Source organism: Glycine soja, chromosome 20 (assembly GCF_004193775.1).
Source record: "Glycine soja cultivar W05 chromosome 20, ASM419377v2, whole genome shotgun sequence".
Taxonomy (NCBI): Eukaryota; Viridiplantae; Streptophyta; class Magnoliopsida; order Fabales; family Fabaceae; genus Glycine; species Glycine soja.
The window spans coordinates 42,410,615-42,429,633 of NC_041021.1; the positions used below are offsets into that span (position 1 = coordinate 42,410,615).

The 19,019-nt window shown below is 31.9% G+C and overlaps 1 protein-coding gene and 1 pseudogene across 1 annotated transcript; one reads left to right on the forward strand and one right to left on the reverse strand.

Moving 5' to 3' along the window:
• Positions 1-2,246: 2,246 nt before the first annotated feature.
• Positions 2,247-4,703, forward strand: LOC114402947 (annotated as a pseudogene).
• Positions 4,704-6,837: 2,134 nt separating this feature from the next.
• Positions 6,838-9,178, reverse strand: LOC114403583. The gene has a single exon (XM_028366616.1). It carries the CDS (start codon positions 9,058-9,060, stop codon positions 7,099-7,101), a length of 1,962 nt encoding a protein of 653 aa, XP_028222417.1. The 5' UTR covers positions 9,061-9,178; the 3' UTR covers positions 6,838-7,098.
• Between the last annotated feature and the right edge of the window lie 9,841 nt (positions 9,179-19,019).

Consider the following 19,019-nt stretch of genomic DNA (forward strand, 5'->3'; position numbering starts at 1 on the left):
TGCCTGAGATTCACATTCCCCAAGTCTTTACACAACACAAGTCTCATCAAACAACGATATCATTCATCAATAACAAATATATCGTATCTCATTAGTCAAAAGCATAGTTTTCTTGAAAACCAACATGTACAGGGACATACATACATCACATAATTGGGTCCCCTGACCCTAACTATGGTATCAAGAACTATAAACCAAAAATAAACTCCCTCCCCCTATTGATATCTCTTTATCAACTCCTCTTTGCGTCACTCAAAGGCCCTTAACGTTCATGTCCATTGGTCCAAATGCAGAGTTTTATATACCAAATCGAAGACAATTTAATATACATTTCAAAAATAAGGTTAATATTAACATTCGAGATCAAATACCCCTATCAAATTAAAAGGGACTAAGAGGTGTTTCAGGGTCTACATCAAAGAGACATCATTTTGAAATTCTGATCACACCAATGTAATAGGGGTTCAGTGAAAGTCACTAAAACGACATCAATTTTATAAAAGGGTAACTTCTACAACGTCTCATTTTTAACGATTTTTCAAAGGAAGTATAAAAACATCCTATTACGGTACCTAAATTGCAAGAGATACTAAAAGAAGCTCAAACTAACTAGGAGGAGACAAAGGAATCATGGTTAACTTAAAGAAACCATGAAAAAAAGGGCTGAGAGCTTGTTTTGTCTACCGAATCCTTAAGATAGAATTGTGCTTAACATGCTGGTCTTGTTAAGTGAATTTTCCTCTCGGGTTGGAAATTGTGTTTAGTGTGCTCGTCTTACTAAGCGAGATATCCAAAGGTGTTATATTAAAAATCCCAACGGTCAAAACATGTAGACATGAGTCCATGAAACCTACCGTTCAAGTTTGAAGACAATCAAACGGTTAATGAATCCGGGATCGTGATTTTACCAAAATAAGTTTGGATAAAACTAAAAATCTCACAATTGCAACATAGATAAATCAAACTTCATATAACCTAACATCTACACCAAACAATCGCACATAGTTAATTCACACAGCACCTCAACTCATCCAAATCAATCAAATAACGCAATAAACGCATTAAACATCAATTTTTAGTTATTGAAATTTCAAGAGCATTTCATATTTCATATTTTTATGGATATATTTATTACATATTAGAAATTAAAAATAGAATTAAGAAATATATACTAATTATAACAAATTAATAAACATATAATATTATTATTAATATTAATATATACTAATAATAGTAAATTAATAATACAAGGTATATTAGAATATACAATTATAATTTATTTCTATATATTGTAATTAGAATATACATGATATATATTTAAAATTATTTATTAAGTACAAATTGCAAATATAAAAAGAAAATTTTTACTCTTTATAATACAGGCGTTGAAATGTTAATTAATGTATAATATGTTGTGATTTTTTTTTCTTATTGGTGAAACAATTAGCGTAGCTATTTAAAAGGTCAATCCTTTGGCCAACAGCGACAAGAAGATTTAACTAGAGAAAAGTGAAGATTATGAGCTTGAAAAGGAGAGAAAATATATTTAGTTTAAATTTCATAATGTCATTGGTAATATGTTTGTGTGTTTCTTGCTCTTTTGTGGAAACTCGGAATGTTCTCAATGTTGGTATGGTATGTTATCTAAAGGTTTGCTTATTCCTCCATCGGGACCTGGCAGGAGAACTTCAGTTCCTTTGCCTAATGTTTATGTCTAAGACTTAAAAGACTTAATTTATTATTAATTTTAGTAAAAAATTATTTTTTATTTTATTATGATAATTATTGTTTGATTGAATTGTTAATTTGACAATTCTTTTATTAAAATTAAAAAATTATTATCATGATAAAAATTATAATAATAAAAAACAAATTTTTTATAATTTTAATATAAATTATTCTTGATCATATAATTATTATAAAAATAGAACATCAATAATTCAAATAGATTAATATATATGTAATAATTTTTATTGGATAAAAATATGTTTATAACAAAGATCTCATCTATTATGTTATCAATTTTAGTAAAAAAATATTTTTTATTTTATTATAAGAAAGCATTTGTTTGAAGAAATATTATTACATTCTTAAAAATATGAAGATGAAATTATACTTTTTTAATGTATGTTAGAAGGTAATAAAAAAAGAAATTAATAATTAAATCATTTTTTTATATAAAAAAAAAGTATACTATTTGGTAGAGTGGAATTATGAAGAACATGAACATTGGAAACTCATTCGGTTCTATAGACGTGCCAATAAGCGTGGCCATGAAAGTCCACAAATAAACAGTGAACTATTTTGCATGGATTTTTGAGCATTGATCACTAGCATGGATAAGGCTGGGCAATCTCTGAAATGGGTTCTCTTGGATTTGATTCACAAATGCAACGACTTAAGATCCTTCAAGCAAATCCATGCGCATCTATTGACTTCTTCCCTTATTGCCAATGACTTGGTGACCAAAGCTGCAAACTTTTTGGGAAAACATGTCACTGATGTTCATTACCCTTGCAAAATCCTGAAGCAATTTGATTGGATCTTGAGCTCTTTCCCTTGCAATATGCTGATTTCAGGGTATGCCTCTGGCCAGTTACCCTGGCTTGCAATCCTGATTTATAGATGGACTGCTAGGAATGGGTTTGTGCCTGATGTGTACACTGTCCCAGCTGTTTTGAAATCTTGTGGTAAGTTTTCTGGGATTGGAGAGGTTAGACAGTTTCATTCAGTGGCTGTTAAGACTGGCTTGTGGTGTGACATTTATGTGCAAAACAATCTTGTCCATGTTTATAGCATTTGTGGAGACACTGTTGGTGCTGGCAAGGTGTTTGATGACATGCTTGTTAGAGATGTGGTCTCTTGGACTGGTTTGATATCTGGGTATGTGAAGGCTGGGTTGTTTAATGATGCCATTTGGTTGTTTTTTAGAATGGATGTGGAGCCTAATGTGGCAACCGTTGTTAGCATACTTGGGGCTTGTGGGAAATTGGGTCGTTCAAGTCTGGGGAAGGGGATTCATGGGTTGGTTCTCAAATGTCTGTATGGGGAGGACTTGGTGGTGTGCAATGCTGTGTTGGATATGTATATGAAGTGTGAGTCTGTGACTGATGCAAGGAAAATGTTTGATGAGATACCTGTGAAAAATATTATTTCTTGGACTAGTATGATAGGCGGGTTAGTGCAGTGCCAGTGTCCCAGGGAATCACTTGACTTGTTCAATCAAATGCAGTGCTCAGGTTTTGAGCCTGATGGGGTTATACTGACTAGTGTGCTTTCTGCTTGTGCCAGTCTTGGGCTTCTTGATGATGGCAGATGGGTCCATGAATACATTGATCGTCGCCATATCAAGTAGGATGTTCATATAGGAACGGCATTGGTTGACATGTAAGCAAAATGTGGTTGCATAGATATGGCACAGCGTATCTTCAATGGAATGCTTTTTAAGAATATCCGCACTTGGAATGCCTATATAGGTGGTCTAGCAATAAATGGATATGGGAAGGAAGCATTGAAACGATTTGAAGATTTGGTTGAGTCTGGCGCAAGGCCTAATGAGGTGACATTTCTAGCTGTTTATACGGCTTGCTGCCATAATGGTTTGGTTGACGAAGGCCGCAAGTATTTCAATGAGATGACAAGTCCTCACTACAACCTTTCTCCCTGTTTAGAACACTATGGATGCATGGTTGATTTGCTCTGCAGGGCGGGACTGGTGGGGGAAGCTGTGGAGTTAATAAAGATTTTCAGATCCCAGGAGCTCTCTTGAGTGCCTGCAATACATAAGGAAATGTTGGATTCACCCAAGAAATGTTGAAATCACTACAGAATGTTGAATTTCAAGATAGTGGAATATATGTGCTTCTTTCTAATCTGTATGCCACTAACAAGAAATGGGCTGAAGTGAGAAGCATTAGGAGACTGATGAAGCAAAAAGGAATAAGCAAGGCTCCAGGTTCTAGCATCATAAGCGTGGATGGCATGAGTCATGAATTTTTAGTTGGAGATAATAGCCATCCTCAAAGTGAGGATATTTACATACTATTAAACATCCTTGCCAATCAAATCTACCTTGAGGGGCATATTAATACCCTTTCTTGATCAAACAGACAAGCCTAAATGAATTTAGACTTGTCTATCTATGTTCTCTCAATGGTCAGATTGGAACTCGTTATGGAAGTTCATAATAGTTACATGAAACCACCGTATGTTTCCCTTTGCCAAATTAAACTTAGCTTATGCATTGAGAAGCAATTCAGGAGCAAGGTGGATACGTAGTTGCCTTTTATAGGGTTCAGAGGGGAATTTTATCTTGCATATGTGAAACAGTAACAACGTTTCATGTTTATGATTGTGAGGGATTGGTCAATGGTCACCTGAACCTTGATGAGAGTAGTTACTGTGCCTCAAGCTCTGACATTGAGACCGAAACAGAGAAATAGAAGCCAATTGTATAAGTTTAGATATGGAATGCGTCAACTCATATACAATGCATGTGGTCTTTGTAACAAAAGATCTCCACCATATGCTTTAGGAGATCTTCCTGGGGCATGAGCTTGCCAAATTTTTTCCCAAGTCAGATTCAAATTTTTAAAGGTGAGAAAATCTTGAATAAACTTTATTTACACGAGTTGTGTAAATTAAAGTAGCTGTTTTACCAAGTACTAACATAGTTATTTAAGAAGGGGTTTCAGAATTTGTCATTTCCAGAATGTCTCGCTTTCATTGAAAAGGTTTGAAAAAGAAAAATACAATTATATGTATAGATTATGATTTTATGACTATTAATCATACTGAAATTAAACAAGGAATAAGGGCCTCCTCAGATTGGTACGTGAGAGAAAATAAAATACATTAATGATGTGAACTTCTTGGTGGAGAAATAACTTGTTTGAATAACTTCTTAGTCGGCTGCATTCTGTAGAGGTCGTGTTTGAATAATGGGCATAAGAAAGAGAGACTTGTAACAATGTCAAGTCGTTAAGACATCAAATTCCCAGTCAACAAGAATAGAAAAAGAAGAAATAGTTGAGATATCAAAGTCAATCTTAATCCCTTATTGATTGGTATTGTCCCAATACAATTTAGAATTTTGTTGTTTTGATTATGGTTTTGAAGTGACGAAACAACTTCGGGCTTTATGCTTCATTTTTTTATATTTAACTGGTGGAAAAAAAAAGATACTCCGTGCTATTATAACTTGTTTAGAAAGATATAACTATTGATAGAAGTTAAAATAAAATGTTTCAGTGATTTATAATAATTAATGATAAAAATGTTGAGAAGAAAGATGATTTCAAATGAAATTATTTCCATATAATAGTTATAGATTCTTGTTTACTCTAGTGTGCTTCCCAAACAATCTATTTAATATGCCAATTTGGATGAAAATAATAGTGCATGCATTGATAGAGTAGAGAGTTTTTACACTATCAATCAATAAAGAAATCACTGAATTATAAATTTGTTGATTTTTATAATAAATTATTTTTAAAAAGTTATATTTTGATAGTGTAAAATTTGACATAGCGTACAAATTAATATAAATAAATTGAAAAAAATAACTATTGAATTTCTAGTCCTTGCAATGTGTCCAAGCTGAAAGGTTTTGATTCAAACCTTTTAAATAGGACATTAGGTCATAGACTTACTTTTGTTTCTTGACTGGTTCATTCAAATCTTCCTTGTCTGAACAATTTTTTTTCTTGCGTAACCATAAGATTTTTCGGAAACTACCAATACTAGTATACTACCAATGCAGCATTAACCTCAAACCTCCTCATGTGTTAACAAGTATGGCTTGATCCTTAACCCATATTTAGCAATGGAATAAGATATATTCTTCTCGGTTACTATCATTTTCACACACACACAAAAAAAACTCTAGTTTCAGTACAGTGAAAAACAGTCATCTTTGGCTAAGTTTTTTAGGGAACAATTTGATAAGTCAGAAAACAACAATGCTGTTTGATACAATAAAAGAAAGTTTATAGAATGACTTTATCAATCAAAAGAGGGGTATATATGAGTTTTTTTTTTCTTTTCTTTTATTCTTTTGTAGTGAACAGTCTGGTTAGTAAAAAAACAGCAATGCTATCTGATACACTTTTAGTAAAAGAAAGTATTAAGAACGACTTTATCAACCAAAAGAGGGGTATATATGAATGGAGAGAGAAAAAGATTGTTTAGAGAGAATGTTGTTTCAAAGGGTTTTTCATACCTTTTAGCATTTTTTGTAAAAAAAGTGTACCTATTGTGAATTGTGAAGGTCTTAGCCATTATAAGAGAATTTGAGTTGCTGTGCAGATTTGTGCATACTGCAGAGTTGCTGCTACTGCATGCATTTCATTTACATTTCATTTACCCTTCATTTCATTTGTAACTGAATAACTAACTTTCCGTTTTTCATTTTCCATTCTGTATATAAACCATACTTACTGGAAAATAAAGCTTAAGCTGTCTTTGATCATTCCATAAGCTGTTTTTCGTTTTCTTCTCTCTCAATCTCTTTCTCTCTCTCGATACAGCTTCCTTTATTCATTCAGTTCGATTTCTGTTAGAAGGACTATAATCAAATAATCAAACTACTAATTTCAGTTACCAAATTCTAGTTTGGTCATTGGTCTTCAGCATAATAAATTTGATTAATCGGTCCTCAAATGTAATCATGCCATCAATATTCAATCAAAGACAGTGTAATGACAAGAAAACCGAGGTAGAACCAACCTCGCGTATTATTTATTTTTATTTTTGTTAAATAATCATTGAAGAACAGTTGCTCAATATACTAGTGCTGGAACTTACACTTTTGTCAGTTTGGGAACAATTAGAAGGGTATATTCAATTTTCTAGCTGTGATTTCTTTCAGTGTCCAGTGTATAGTTGTGGATCTGCCCGAATGTGCATGCAAGGAAAAAACAGAAGAAGCAAGTAAAATCAAATATATTTGACTGATGAATTGTCTATATGACTTATGAACTAATCAACAAAATGATTGGATAATTTAACTATTTTCTCAACTTGAAATCCTCATCCGAATCCACACTCTTGAGTCTTCTGTGTTCCACAATCCAGAAGAATGAAGTGAAATTTATTGTATTAAACTTCAATAGTTTTCTGATTGAGAGCTGTGTATCTCCATCTCTCCTTCTCCACAAAATCAGCATCAAGAAACCTGGCAACAAAAGTCCATAGTTTATATACATCTTCAAAATTAGCCAGGAAGCTTAATGCAGCAGTAACCACAGTTACTCCTAGCTTATCCCTATCTTTCTTCTTGTTGGTGATTACTCCTTGGACTCTTCCTTCTTTGGTCTGTAGAACTTTTCCCTTGTCTTCTGCATACTTGTCTGCAAACCAAATATGATGCAGAAATCCATAGCTGAGAGATATATTGTTCCTATCAGCAAGTTTCTGTACAAGGACAGGCTCAACCTTTTCACCTTTCCAATCAAACACATTGAATGCCAAAGCAGGTCCCCTATCAAATTTCACCTTTGGCCCATAAATCTTGACCAGGGGAACCCCTTCTGCATTAGGGTGCTTCAGCTTCATCATGGAGTTCACCAGCCAATTTATAAGGTACCTTGTTCTATTGGTGATCATTATCAATCCCAAAGAGTCCACTTGATCCAAACACCTGCAATCAATGTTAAATCCCCCATTCTCACTACCATCTTGTGCTTTCTTACTTTGAAGGCTCTCAACTGGTCCTTTTGCTTCCACTCTTCCAGAACCTTGTTTTGGTTTTGCAGGTGCCGCTATGATCTGAAGCTCAGATAATTCTTGTTCAACTTTTATAGCTTGTGAGGTTTGTATCCGACCAGAGAAAGAACTCAAGGAAGATAGGTCTTGTTCTTGTAAGATAGACAATGGTTTTTGCTTAGAAGAATCCTTATCCTCTGATGGATGAAGTAGCAACCTATCTGGCACAAGGTTCACAATTCCTGCACAAGATGAGGATTCAAGAGTGGTGATAGCAGATTTCTTGACAAAAAGGCATCCAAACCCTGATGGATTTTCTCCAAAGACCTTGTAGAAAGAACAGATGAGAAAGTCTGGTTGAAAGAGAGAGAGGCCAAAGCTGTCCATGTCTTTTGGTCCCAATGCACAAGCATCAATCAACACATGCCACCCATTTTCCTGTGCTATGCTCATCCACAGGTAAGGATATCTTGCTCCTGTTACCCTGGAGTGAAGTGGGAACACAAAGAGACCCCTCTTCTTCTTTTTCTTCCTCTTGCTAACAATCATCTTCCTCAGTTTTGTTGACTGAATCCTCAGCCTAGGCCATGAGAATTCAGCAGACATGGCCTTGGCTCCTCTCCTCTCTGAGCAGCTAATCATTGCTTCCACTGCCTCACTTTCATAGTCATAAACTGTCAGAAGCTTCTTGCTAGATTGGAATGGATATGAGTCTGCCACAAGCTTGAAAGCTGAGGTTCTGTTTGCTGTGAAAACCATGAAGTAGTCATTTTCAGAAATGTTGAGGAACTTCATTATTCTTCTCCTCATTGCAGACTCAAACTCTGATTCCTGCCCCCCATGAAGCAACAGTGTCTTCAAATTCCCAGTCTTGTAGGATATGCTAAAGAAGGGAATATTATCAGAATATTGGGGTGGGGACGGGGGTGTTGAAGAAGATGCAAGTTGGGTTTTTGAGGTGTCATGGTGGTGTTGGCGTTGGTAATAAGAGAAGAGGCCAATACCAATGTAGTCAAGGCATGATTGGTTGGAGAAAGAGAGGTGGTAATATTCTTTGTCTCTCACATGGTCCACTTGATCAGTCTCGGAGTATTGAGGGTACACTTTCTTGAACTCACTGAATGACTCATGCAGAGAAGGGAGGGACTCATGGTTGGTGAATTTGGTGTTTGGGAAGATTGAGGATGCTGTTGTTGCTGCAAAGCTGTGTCTACACTCAGCAGAACTGTTCCTAGGTTTGGTTGTTGTGTTCTGAGTTTGTAGTGGTGGTGGTGGTGGAGGGTTGAACAATAAGGAAGTAGGGCAACACCCATGAGGGCATGCTAGAGAGGCCTCATTTTGACCAAGGTACTGCATCTTTTTCTTCTTCTTTGCACTCAGGCAATTCTGGTTGTTTATATACACCTGTTTGACACTTGAATTTATTTATGGTTTAATTGCTCTATAAGAAATACACATACAGAAAATCATAGAATATTTGTGTTGGTTTATTTGTAATTATGTGGCTGATAAGGGGACTGTGTGAACTCATTGACAAGGTCAGGTAGCACAAGTTGGACTATTTCTTCATTTCTTGGATGGTTTGTCAAGTTGACCTCTTATAATACTGTGTCCCACAAGGCCAATCAATCTGCATCTAGGCGTGATGGTGGTAGTGATGTATGTTTTGGGAGATTTCCTAACACGTTATAGAAAAAAGAAAAAGTTAAAAACATTTATTGTTGCACCTAATTAAATTATTTTGCTTACTTGTACTGACTAGTGACTCCTCTCCAATCCTAATTCTTTTGTTCTTTTGGTAAATTCAACTTGTCCTTTTTTTTAATAGTGATTATTCGTGATAACAGAAAACATGACTTAATTTACATAGAAAGTGATTCATGTAACTGATGGATAATTGATCATTGCACATATAGAATATAAGAATAATGATGCCAATTTAATTTTGGTCTTCATGAATTAAGTGCAATGAGTACAGCGTATACGCAATTAGTGTTACTTAATATAAAACCAATAGTTTAAGTTTCTATGGTAAAAAAAAAATAAAAATTGTTGACTACGTATGCTAGTGATCTACCTAGGGGCAACACTCGAAGGTCACCAATTTGATTATCTAAATGAACACAAATATTACATATACAAATGTTAATATTTTTGGAACATTAGTTAAAAAATTAAAAAGATAAAGATTTTTATTGAGATACATAAAATTATATTATTTATAATTTTTTTAATATTTTTCTATAACGTTCATAATAAATATTTTTAAAATTTTTTTAACCGATATCCTAAAGGCATGATTAATAAGACCTTAAACACAAGTTCTGCCAAAAAAAAAAGTTAGTTAGATATTAAATTTGGTCTAATGAAAAATCACGTACAAAAAACTTTGGTATATGGGTGTAGAATGAACACGTTTGTGAGAGTAAAAGGTGGAGCCATGTACCTGAAAGCAATAGTGAGTGGAGGACAGAATGGTCGTTATCTAAGCCGGCATTATCGATTAGGTCCTAAAGAAAAGTCTCTTAATCTTCTAAGTACTCGCGGGCAATGCTTGCTTAAGGTTTAAGTGTTACAAAATAAATCCAAAACAAACTTCCATGATTGTGGATGCATTATTACTTGCCCTTCAAAGATTGAGCTGAGGTGGGATATTGTCCTCATGAACCTCTATAAATCAATGTTTTTCTCCATTGAATATATATATATATATATATATATATATAATATTATGATGTCTCCATTGAATATATTGATAAGTATATATTAAATAATTTTACAATATAGTGGCACGAAGGTTACATTATTATTGGTTTGTTTTTGCGAGTGGAAGGATGCTTAATGTGTGAGGACACTGGGCTCAGTAACCCATATAAATGTGAGGCATGCTTATGATGAGGAAAGTCCTTTATTCAAAAAAAAAAACAAAGTGAATTTGACTGTCATTAAAGTGACTGCAATTAACGAAAAAGAAAAGGCAAAGCTGCAGGCACAGCGCAAAGAAGGTTTGGTGTGTTTTGCGGGGAACCGAGAAAAAAAAAAGTGCAAAATTAGTTGCGAAATTAAGGGTTGCCTTCTAGGGTTAAATAGCTTTATATATGTAGCAATTATAATTTGATAAACACTACAGTTATTTTTTTCTGATAAGAGTGCTCTAAAAGCATGGATGAGAGTAAAATTAGTTTGAAATCAGTCTTAATAATCTCACATTGTTTTTAAGAATAAAATTTGTTTGAAAACTTAGTCTTAAAAAAGTAAGATTCGATGTACTTTTACAAATTTATTTTATGAATTTAAAGTTTAATCCATACTTAATTTGCAAATTTTAGTCTAAATATACACCGAATTAAGAACAATTACTATTCTTCCTTAAAAAAATAACAATTATTATGAACACCAAAATTCTTTCTTCCTATGCAAATTAATTTACTTGTTTGATGCTAAAATAATAACAATAACTTTGCACCCGAAAAGTCTACACAGAAAAGTAAAAATTTATTTTTAAATTATATATTAAAAAATCATAAAGTTGAAACTATTGATAATTTGTCAGAAAAATTATTGAGGCACGTGTTAACGATCATCAAAATTTATTCACGTTTGTAGACCCGTTACAACACACGAAAGAGTTTTGTTTACCGAAGTTTAAACGTTAAATTATTTTCAAAATATCCTAAAGTTTCACGTAGTTGCACCAATAAAGAAATAAAGACTACTAAAAATAGTACTGCAAAAATAATGCTCTGAACGATGGATGGAGATGGACATTCGACATTGGGACAGCTTGATCGAGCTGAGCTTACTTTTTGAAATTATTTTTATTCCATTTCTTCTGATCCAATAGTTTTCATTTCCTTTTTTGTTTGGTGAAATTATGGTACGCACCTATAATTTTAGAAAGATGCAGGCACCCACGGATTCAAATTTTGTTCCGTGGAGGAATAGTCTAATATTTTCTCAAACAAAAAATTCTATAAATTTTATTAAAAATGATAATAAAAAATTAAAACAATAAAATTTAAAAAGATAAAATAAGTAAAATTAGCATTAATTTATTCTCTTTTTATCTTTTATAATTATTTACATTTATCTTATTAAAAAAATATCTTATAAGTATTTACACAAGACATATGCTTCTGGATTATGGAAAGCCATTTCAAATTAAGGACATGGTCTTAAAGCAGAAATCGAAGTTGGGTGTTACTACATAAAAGAGAAAGTGGTATAGGTTTGTATTTACTCTTTCTACTCATGAATGCCAGCTTGCTATGACTATGAGGGGAAAAGAAAAAGACTTTAATATTTACAACATTTTTAGATTTAGGAATGAAAGGAGAGTGAGTGTATCCTCTAGTCCAGTTGGATAAGGATACACATAAATCCAATGAAAGTGTGCTAATTTTAATTTTCACAGAAAGACGAGTTTGTATGTATCTCTCTACAAGGCTACAACTGAGCTGTCCAAAATGCAAGCTTTCTTTAGTAGAAGGAATCTTCACCTCTAACTCATCTTTTCATTTGTAATTCCTCACTTTCCCTTATATGTGGGCTCCGTCACTTTTAATTAGTTTTTCATCTTCACCTAAAATTCTTTATTGATTTTTTTCATCATCCCTCCTCCCCTGTTTTTTGCTACTGACAGTGCAGGAATCAAATATTTTAACCTTTGTTTTTTCTAATAAAAGAAATTTTATTAAAAATGCAGTCTGGTTGGATAGAATGGATTGAAAGATGTGATTGGAAAAATATCATACCGGATTAAAATATGTGAGCTGGTTATATTATCTATCTAGAAAATTTTAAAACTAGACACTTAAAAAAAAACAATGAAAAACCACTATTTTCGCAATACGAAGCTTATCAATTTAATATATTTTGACAAAGAAAATGCGGAAAACTTTTAGAAATCAAATGTAACAAATGGTAATTGAGGTAAAAATATATATATATTTTTTTAGACAGAATATATATTTTGAAATAAAGGAAGTCAATTATCAATAAAGTTAAATTATTGACGGTTAAGGCTATTAATCTTCATAAACTTCTTAAAACGTTTGAAGGTATTTTTTATTTTATATTATGTTCAAGGTATACTTTAAGGTGTTAATTAATAGTTTCTAAAAAAGATAGTTAGATGTTAGTAAAATAAAGTTGTCCAAGATTTTTTTTTCTTTGAATATGAATAGGTCCACTTTGAAGGGTTGAAGTCCTCAATTGGGGACTGTTTTAAAATCTGGTAGTTGGATGGGGGAACTATTCTTTATATTTTTTAAAGATTTGCGCCTAATTAATTTTGATTGAAAAAGATAGAAAGAAAACGAATTGCAAATTAAAATATTATTTATAAGGTCTATTTGGATACAAGCTACAAGTGTTTTTAAGATCTTTTTTACTGGAAATATAAATTTTTTTTCTGTAAATTTTTTTTAAAAAAAGCTTCTAACCTTGTATCTAAAGAACTGTTACTACTATTAATTATTGTTACCTATGATTAACTTACACTAAAGTGCAGATTGAGGCGTGTATTGAAGCAAAAGTGTGTTTTGTGACTATTAAGTCAAAAGTTAACTTTAATTAATTAGTCATCTTCTTAAGCATGAATATAAATTAGTTATTATAAAAGTTAACACTTTATTATATAATAATTTGTGGTTAAATAATGATATAAAATTATTTTATTCTATTGATATACAACCTATTTTTACATCAAATAATGTTAATCCATATAATTTAATGTTGATGCACTATCAATTTAAACCGTTTTAAATTACCATTCAATAGCCTATTTTTTTTTATAAAAAAATACTCTTACTAGTTGAATAAGAAAAATGTTTGTTAGTACAAATTTGACATACTACCAGCAGATTTTCAAGGTATAATAGCCTATTTTTAATTTTGACATACTATTGTAATTGGATGATATAATGAAATTACTTTACACTGATGTATCTATTTTCTTAGTATAATATATTATACTATATAGTACGGTATACCGATAGTATATATTAATAATTTATATGAATAAAATTGTTCATGAATATGATGAGTTTGATCAACCATCCTCTATACAGTCTCTGTACAGCCATTCCATCTCTATCCATTATCTAACTTTAATTTTTCTTTATATATTTTTTCTCTCCTTTTTCTTTTTGTATTTTTTGGCTGCAAAGGCAACACTGCAAGCAGAGAATCGATACACTTGCATCATTAGTTTAAATTTAAAATAGTTATATTAACAAATTATTTTCTGTTAAAAAATAAAGTTAATATACTAATAAAAACAATCCTAATGATTAGCATTTTTTTATTATAAATATATTTTTCAAGTGTTTATAAACTATTCTGAGAATTTGTGATTTGCTAATTACTCAGTTCATCAATCCCTTTTTGCTCTTGAATTGCCTAATTAAACATTAATTAATGAATGAAAGGAAAAGTAAAACATTCTTCTTAGAGTATTTTTAAACAAACTCATGTGAATGATAAATAAAATACACAAAAATGATTACTCGTGTCAAAGCTTTTCAAACACATTTTTTTATCATCAAATAAAGCTGAATATATTGATCTCTTAATTAAAAATATCTAGGACTAGTCACTAAAAATGATCATATTAGTGAATAGTGATGAGTAATGCTACTTTTTGCCAATACTTTTTTCCACAACAAATCTTACAATCAACAAGAAGAGACATAGGAAGAGAAGAAATAAAAATGTAAAATAATACAAGTGATGTAATGAAAGGAAATAAAAAAATGATTAATGAAATATGTTATAAAAATTCGAGTGAAAATAGTGTAAGATGTTCAAATTGCATACACATTTAGTTCAACTTATTTAAAAAAACACCAAGTTTAGAAATAAAATAGCGCTTACAATTTTGGAGTCGAATGCAAAATACCCTGAAAACACATTGGTGGAAAGTGGAAACTCACATTCTCAAGCATCTTTCACGACATGTTATTAGCTTTTACGTGACACTAGGAAAATGCTGTAGAAAAATCAACCTTACACTCATAAGCATGTTAGGCTAAAGATATGCATTTCCTTTAACCTTGCATTACCCTCTTATTTGCTACCAATGCATGAGATTAAGCTAAAGCAGCCACAGGGCAACTCTCCCTTGGCATGTTGTTAATACCAACTTTTGGTAGGTAACTACCAAAATAATGTCTGTCTGCATGCCAGGAGAGAGGAGCCCTATTGCTGATTTGCTCACTAAAACAGTTTTCAACTCGAATTGGTGCCTCTGATTTGCTTGAGATACTTGAGCCTTGAGCAGTTTTTATAGCTTAGAAGAAGGAATAAACCACTATATAACATTGGCATATGCTTGAGGTTTATGCCATGAATATCCACTCAATGCTGCTTTCATTTGCTGACATTCGCTCATACTTGAGGCCCATAAAATTGTAGATTCCTGATACTTTAAATGAGAGAAGTGGAGAAAAGAAACTGACATCAAGGTTCTTGTGTCATGTCTTATTCTTTCTTTTAAGTTTGTGTTTGCTTTCAATGTTTCCTGCATCAGCAAGTTTGGGACTTCTATTTAAACATATTCCGTGTTGATAGATTTTAATGAACTTCTACAAGATTTCCTAGGCAAAGTTGATTTTTTGTTGCGCTTGTGTCTCTTTATGCAATACAGCTAGCTAAGGCAACTATTTTTCCCCCATCGTTATCATGCATGATTCCTTATCTTTTATACCAGTGGCTCAGAAAAGATAACTCAGTAACATTGTAAGTTGTAACATTTCAAAAATGGCTCACATCTTGTCTCACAAACAGATTGACGACAAAAGCCGGATCATAATACTGTAAAAGACCTAGCACACCGAATTTTAGGCATTGCATGGAAGAGACATCAAATAAAAAAATCCCACTATTCTACCAATAAAAACCGATAATTTGGCTAGCTACAACAATATTAAGTATATACAAATATTGTTATAAGTTGAAACTGAAGTGCTGAAACTTCACAAATTATTTGCTAGATTGATTTTAAAGTTTGAACTCATATATACTTGGTTGGAAACAGGTTAATTCAAAAGCAAGCACTTGGCTATTGGCTCATCCAAGAAGGTGGTGAGACTTGCACATCACATGTATATTTTTTTAACAAGGTCTTTTTAAAAAGAGTTGTCTGCAATTTTTCATCAATGTCTCTATTTAGTAACTTCAAAATTTATTCTGTGGGGCAATTCACTATGGCTTCCTGGACTGACTAGCACTGCTGACCCAATCACCATTGCCTGCCAATAAAGGGATGCCTTATCACTGATTTGCTATCTGAATGAATTCATCTTTTTACTAGTTATGACTGATTTTGGAGGAGAACTTAGTAATTAAACTTCATAGGAAACTCAGGCTGTTCTAGAAATGGTATAATCCAGTGGAGCTATTAGCATATGCTTCAGAATTATGCTATGCCTATGGATACCCTGGGAGCTGCTCATTCTCATTGGCTCGTCCATCTTGTCCTTGTTCTTCATTAATCTCTTTTGTTTTGTAGAACGGATCTGATATAAGTACTCACTCAATGATCTTTAGCTTTCCACCGATCTAGAAATTTAAATGGAAACCCTTTTCTGATCCTATGATTTGGTAAAATATGCTTCATGTCATGACATGAAGCATATCCTCACACACACATACATATATTTATACTTCCTTAATGTAAAGTGTCTCATTAATTTCCAATCTTAACTTTATCTCGAGAGTATGTTTGTATTAGTGAAATGTGATGGAACAAAGTGGAGTAAAATATTCCAGTAAAAAAAAAAAAAAGTGGAGTAAAATAGAATTTAAATTGTAATGGAGTGAAATGATAAATGATAGAATGAACTCCATCTCATTGCATCTAAAATCTTTATTTTTGTTATGTTGTTTTTCTAGGGACTTGATATGGAAGAAATGCAAGACAAACAGTCAAGAGTATGTTTAGAGTAAGTGATATATACTGCCAAGTGCCAATATTTAAAAAATGTCAAATCTACAAAATTGCGTAACAAAAATTGGTAATATAAATTAAACATATAAAAGTCTCATTTACTCATAAGACTTATGATGGGCCGCGGGACCACAAATGTCTCATTTGACTATTCAATGTGTTTTCCTTGTTGGAAGAAGAGTATAGGTCATAGGAAGATACTTGCTGAGATATATTTTTTAATTATTTTATATTATTAATTAAATTTTACTGAAATTTAGGAATGAAACTTATTAAATAAGGAATAATATTTAGAAGATTTTAAATTTTTTAATAAATTTAAGTCAATAATAAAGAGTATATGTAAAAACTATGTTAATAAATATATTACTAGCTAATTTTTCTAATACTAGAATTAAGGGGATTTAAGACACATTCTATTCCTCAACTGAACTTAGGTCTGGGTACTTTGAGTTAAATTTAATTTAAATAATTAAATATGCTTTTATTCCTTAACTTTTTTTAAATATATACTTTTAGTTTCTAAACAATTTTTTTTATGATGTTTGTTTTCTATATGTTTTCTCTAATAATAATAGTTTTAGTATCTACGGTTAAGTATGAAAAAAGAAACATAAACTACTAACATATATGATTATCTTAAAAGTTTTAAACACATTTTTAATTAAAACTAATTTTCTTTTATAAAAATACAATCAGACATTAAATAATGTAAATACACATGCAAAATTTTCGACACGAAATAAAAAATCTTGGCACTAAGAGTATTATATATACTATAGCCTATAGGCTATGGCATTGTTGAGAGCTTCAATAAATCAGTTTCACACTATCAAATGTATCTTTCAACAGACAATAGTAATATTTTAGAGGAAACTCCCCTTTTATTAATCTTGTTTCACTGCTCTCCCAGCCTCACAATTTGGGTTTTCTCCAAGTTTGTTACAACAACTTTTTTTGTTATTTATCCATTTCTGGATCTGCTTCATGCTGAAAACCAAAAAGGGGATGAAATTGTGGGTTTTCAACACTGTGAGTCTGTGACTGCTTTGATATTAAATGTAATTGACAAGGTTTTTAAGTTAATGTCTAATACATTTGACTGGCTTAGAACCTAATTTGACTAAAATAATTAGATTAGTGTCATGAAAATCACATTATTTGCTTTCTTTGAAAAAACTTGCGAAATAAAAAAAAAAAAAGGAAAAAAAGAAGAGGAAGATGAACATATGGATGCAAATAGTTTCATTCCTTTGCATACTACTCTAGAATTAACATAGCATGGCATTGAAGATTACAAAATATTAAGCTAAAGCAGCAACAGGGCAACTCTCCTTTGGCAAGATATCTGATGAAGTGGTCATGATAATTTCCTGCCAATAAAGAGAAGCCCTATAGCTGGTTTGCTTATTCACTATATCAAGTGGGAGCTCGGCTCTTGCGGCTGCACACAACGTTCCTTGAACATTCCAATTTATAAGCTCTTCAACTTAAGCACAGGACATGGAATAAACTAATAATCAAAAGCATATGCCTGAGGCTTATGCTGTGAATATCTTTTAAGAGTTTTCATACCCAAGTTCATGACTAGATGATTTACCTTCATGCCCAAGTCCTGAAAGTGATCTTTCTGAACAACGGATTCTTGCTCTTTATCTTCACCTGCCTTTTGGGGAAAAGTTGGAGAAAGTTTGATGCTTCTTCCATTTTGTGAAGGTACATGGGCTTGGGGTACCAGATGTTGCAGAGCATATGCATATGCTCATGTCTTATTCTGTTACTTAAAACTACTGTGTATGCAGTTTGCCTGCTATTCAACGTTTGTTAAGTCCAACTAGCATTTTATATTGTTGAGTTTGTGTCCTTTGAAAATAAATAAAAAAATGGGTTATCTAACTCAAATAAAACGGAGTTAAACAACTCTTTAGTATTAATGCAATTCTCTTAATAGATAGTTTCTACAATTTTTTTAATGGTTATTAGTACTCAGAATTCTTATGATATTGATTAAGAAATTAAAACAAAAAATATTCATTATATAAATTATAAGAGAAATAAAAAAGATCATGAACTTTTTCTCTCACAATAAAAATATTTCTGTTTTAAATTTTTAACCAATACTTAAGATATTGGTTAACATTTTGACTTTTTTAATTATATCAATCGTTTATAAGATAAAAAAAAACTGGTTAACTCCATTTTATTTACCTCTTCACATATTTTGTTTTTAGTGGACTGTGAAACATTGTTAGATTTGATTCGAATTTCATTATATTATTTTAAATTCGATCTATCAATATATGTCATTACATTGTCAAATGTCAACTCTAAAAAGTATAAAAAAATTCTCTCCAAAAACTATTAT

Excerpts from the sequence above, each read along its gene's own strand:
- LOC114403583 (XM_028366616.1), bottom strand. The coding sequence starts at position 9,060 with ATGCAGTACCTTGGTCAAAATGAGGCCTCTCTAGCATGCCCTCATGGG.